Source organism: Priapulus caudatus, unplaced genomic scaffold (genome assembly GCF_000485595.1).
Source record: "Priapulus caudatus unplaced genomic scaffold, Priapulus_caudatus-5.0.1 Scaffold1655, whole genome shotgun sequence".
Classification (NCBI taxonomy): Eukaryota; Metazoa; Priapulida; class Priapulimorpha; order Priapulimorphida; family Priapulidae; genus Priapulus; species Priapulus caudatus.
Genome location: NW_014578716.1, coordinates 27,629 through 32,628, shown reverse-complemented (window position 1 = coordinate 32,628; position 5,000 = coordinate 27,629). Strand labels below are relative to the sequence as shown.

The 5,000-nt window shown below is 48.9% G+C and overlaps 1 protein-coding gene across 1 annotated transcript in view; it reads right to left on the bottom strand.

Annotated features, from left to right (window-relative positions):
* Positions 1-1,567: 1,567 nt before the first annotated feature.
* The window catches only part of LOC106817267 (beta-1,3-glucosyltransferase-like), a 9,404-nt gene continuing 5,971 nt past the window's right edge, over positions 1,568-5,000 (bottom strand). The window contains exons 3-4 of the mRNA XM_014821925.1: positions 2,589-2,665; positions 1,568-1,742 (exon numbers count right to left, since the gene is read on the bottom strand). Coding sequence (XP_014677411.1) covers positions 1,568-1,742; positions 2,589-2,665 — 252 coding nt within the window. The remainder of the gene's footprint in view (positions 1,743-2,588; positions 2,666-5,000) is intronic.

Sequence of the window (5,000 nt, the reverse complement as noted above, 5' to 3'; positions counted from 1 at the left end):
GCGCGGAGGTCTGAGCGGATGCGGTGAGGATGAGGATGCGGACCGCGAGATGACCGGGATGCGAGAGATGAAGGGGGATGCGGGGAGGATGAGGGGGGATTGCGGGAAGGATTAGGACTGCGGAGAGGCTGGAGGATGGGAGAAGGATGAGAGACATGCGGGGGATGAGGGACTGCGGTGAGATGAGGGATGCGGGAGCATTGAGACGGATGCGGGAAGATAGGGGATGCGCGGGAGGCTGAGGGATACCGGTTGAGGATGAGGGATCGGGAGCGAGGATGAGGGATGCCGGGAGGATGAGGAATGCGGGAAGGCTAGAGGATAGCGGGAGGCTGAGGATGCGGGAGGAATGAGGGATGCGCGAGAGCTGAGGGATGGGGAGGAGTGAGGATGCGGAGGATGAGGGATGCGGGTGGGAGCGGCTGAGGGATTGCGGCCAGACATGAGAGATGCGGGGAGAAGGAGGATCGGGGCGGGGATGCGAGGAGGCCTGAGGATGCGGGAGGATGAGGGATGCGGGGGGCTGAGGGATGCGGGAGGCTGAGGGAATGCGGGCAGAGGAATGAGGATGCGGGAGGCTGCAGGATGCGGGGAGGATGGGATGCTGGAGAATGAGGACTGCGGGAGGAGAGCTGTGCGAGAGGTGATCAACACACAACGCGCCGCGTGACCCTGCCTGGCACGCATGATGCTTACAGCTGTTCATTGATTGCATCACACTGGCTGCTTTGCTGCTGTGCTGCTGCGCATATGTGGCGCGTCTATACAGGACGGCTGCTTGCTGTAATCAAAATCAAGATTTCCTCGCTGGAATTGCATATTACGCACCATTGGTATGCGGCGGTCTTCCTTTTCGGCCGATTTTCGAAAATTGCGCGGATAGACTGCCATTAAGATTCGCGAGTCTCTGTTGCGAGAGCAGCAGCAGTAGCAGCAGCACAGCCCAGCAGCAGCAGCAGGCAGCATAGCGAGCAGCAGCAGTAAGCCAGGCAGCAGCAGCCAGCGGTAGGCAGTAGGATGCAGGTAGCAGCCAGTAGTAGTAGTAGCAATAGCAGCAGTAGCATGTAGCAGTCAACAATGAAGTAGCAGCAGCGAGTAGTAGTTTTTCTTCTTTTTTAGTTAGTGTCTTTTTTTTTTTGTTAGTTCTTCTTTTTTTTCATTGAGGTTTTCTTTTTAAGATATTATTTCTTTTTTTATGGTTTTTTATTTTTTTTTTTTTTTTTTTTTAGTGGAAAGTCAGTAGTAGTTTTAGTTTTTCAGTAGTTAGCTTTTTTAGATTCTGTTTTTTCTTTGTTTTTTAAGTGATCTTCTTTATCAGTTCTTTATTTTTTATATTTTCAGTTTGTCTTTCTTTTTTTTTTGATAGTATTATCTCTAGTTTTTATTTGTTTTTTTTTTTTGCTTTGTATTTTTATTTGATTTTTTATTTTTAGATTGTCGTTATTGTTTAGTGCAGCGCAGAGCAGCACCAGCAGCAGATGCAGAGCAGCTAGCAGCAGTATGGCAGTAGATGACAATAAGCAAGCATGTCATACACAGACGTGACGACCGACGACGCCGCCCGACGTCACGTGACTACCACCGTAATCGCGGGCTCGCGCGGACGCGTGTCGCCGGTGCTGCCACCTACCTTCTTCGCATCGTATCGTGAGAGCGTGTGTAGGAGGCGCGGCAGGTGCACCCGCGTCTCTTCCTCACAGATGAACAACCACGTTGCGTTCCTCATGTGTGTCCGCACCAGACTGCAACAGCACGCGAAACACGCCGGTGAACGCACGCATACAACGACATAGGTGTAAAGATTACATGCGAGTAAAGTGTAGAAATGAACCAACACACGTAAATATTGTTTTTACACGTTACATTGTAAGATTTACTGCGAGAAAATTATATAAAAATGAACCAAAGCTCAGTGCGGATTGTTTTTACATGTTACATTGTAAGATTGACTTTGCACATCTTAAGCTGGGTTTACACTACAGACTTTGTGTTGGTGAATTGGCGAGTTGGACCAATTTCGCAATTCGGCAACACCGAGTTGGCGAAAATAGAACATGTTCTAATCTCCCAACTACTTGCTATCGATCGGTTGGTCGCGCAACTTTTGCGTTCACACTGCCGATTGTCGGTTGCCTAGTTGGGAAGTTGGTCCAATTCGCCAATTCACCAACACAAAGTCGGTAGTGTAAACCCTGCTTAAGATGTGCAAAGTCAATCTTACAATGTAACGTGTAAAAACAATATTTACGTGTGTTGGTTCATTTCTATACTTTACTCACATGCGTTAATGTTGAGTGTTCCCACACCACTTAACCGGGACGCACCGTTTAATGGGGACACACCGCTTAATCGGGACTTTTTCGCGGTTTCGCCGCTCTGTCCCGATAAAGCGAGGCGACTGTAATACGAGCTTAGTGTTAGGGAGTGTGGTTGTTCGTATTAACCCCATCCATCCCAACAACACACATGCACGCACGCACGCACGCACGCACGCACGCACGCACGCACACACACACACACACACACACACACACACACACACAGCTAACCACGCTATGTAAGGGACTAAGGGGGCTATGCTAGCATACCTAGAGACTATAGGCAACATCGTCCATGCTCCCGTCTGCGGCCACTGATCGTGTAGATAGATCAGCCTGGGCGGTGTCTGAAATACACAGATTATCAACGCATTATATACGTGGTACAAATAATATAAATAAAAAATAAAATAAGAAGAATTTAAGTAAACATAACAATTATAATATCATAACGCAAGATAAAAAAAACAGCAACAATAATAATAATAACAATAAAAATAGAAGTAAAATGGCGCGTGGAACTTCCCGCGTTTTTTGCTCGAATTTTCCTCCGGGTTTACTCCTCTCTACTTCCCGTTCCGCCGTCTAAAAGCAGATCGTTGCCATAGCGACGAGTATCGCCAGCGGCAAATTACTTATCCGACTATCTCTCTACTTTAACATAATCGCTGAGAGAAAACTTGCTGACGTCATAATTATGCAAATATCTCATCATCGCTGGTATCTTCATCATCATCACCATCATCACCATCATCATCATCATCATCACCATCATCACCATCATCATCATCATCATCACCATCATCACCATCATCATCATCATCATCACCATTATCATCATCGCTGGAAGCATCATCATCACGATCATCATCATCATCATCATCATCATCATCATCATCGCTGGAAGCATCATCATCACCATCATCATCAACATCGTCATCATCATCACCATCATCATCACAGCTGTCGCGACATCACCCACTGCCTTCCCGCAGAGCCTTCTCTATATACGGCTCAGCCTTCCCGCCGCCGCGCATGCACGCACGCTCGCTTGTACATGTACGCACGCACGCTCGCTTGTACATGTACACACGTTACGCTAGCTTGTACACTGTACACACGCCGCCTCGCCTTGTATATCTACAATGTAAGCACACACACGTCGCTCTGTACTGTACAGACGTACGCTCCGCTGTACATGTGCACACGCACGCTGCTTGTATAGTCGTACATGTACACACTAGCGCTCGCGCTTGTACCTGTACACACGCACGCCTCGCTGTACATGTTACGACACTACGCTCGCTTGCTAACAGTACACGCAGCACGCTCGCTGATATCTCTACTGTACACACACACGCTCGTTGTACATGTACACACGTACGCTCGCTGTACATGTACACAGACGCACGCGCCTCGCTGTTATCATCTACTGTACACACGTACGCTCGCTCTGCTTACAGTGCTACACACCACGACTCGCTTGTATAATCTACATGGTACACACGTACGCTCGCTGTACTATGTACACACGCACGCTCCGCGGCTACATGTACACACGCACACTCGCTTGCGTATATCTAGCATGTTACACAAAACGCACGCTTCGCTTGTAACATGTACACACGCACGCTCGCTTGTACATGCTACACACGCTCGCTTGTATATCTACATGTACACACGCGACGCTCGCTTGTATATCGTACATGTACACACGCACGCTGCTTGTACATGTACACACCGCATGCCTAGCCTTGTACATGTACCCACGCACGCTCGCTTGCTACATGGACACACGCCACGCTCGCTTGTACATGTACTCACGCACGCTCGCTTGTAATCTACATGTACACACGCAACGCTCGCTTGTACATGTACACACGCACGCTCGCTTGTTATATCTACATGTACACACGCACGGCTGGCTTGTAAGTACACACGCACGCTCGCTGTATATCTTTACATGTACCACACGCAGCTTGCTTTGGTACATGTACACACGCACGCTCGCTTGTACATGATTACACACGCACGCTCGCTTGTACATGCTACACCACGCACGCTCGTTTGTACATGTACCTCACGCACGCTCGCTGTGTATTATCTACATGATACACAACGCCACAGCTTGCTTGCTACAATGTACATCACGCACTGCTTCCACTTGCATACATGAACACACGCTCGTTTGTTACATATACACCGCACGCTGCGCTGTACCATGTACAACACGCACCGCTCGCTTGTACATGTACACACGCACGCTCGCTTGAACATGTACACCCACGCCTCGCTTGCTATTACGCTACATGTACACACACACGCTCGTTGTTACATGTATGTACACACGCTACGCTCGCCTTGTACATCGTACACACGCACGCTCGCTTGTATATCTAACATGGTACGACTACGCACGCGTCGCTTGTACCATTGTAACAGCGATGCACGCGCGCTTGTACATGTACAACAGCACGCTTACGCGTTTGTACATGTGTACCCACCAACGCCGCTTGTATACTCTACATGTACACCACCCACTGCTCGCTTGTAGATCCTACATGTACACACGACGCTTCGCTTTACATGTACACACGCACGCTCGCTTGTATATCTTACATGTACACACGCACGCTCGCTTGTTTATCTACATCGCCTACACCGCACGCCTCGCTTGATCCA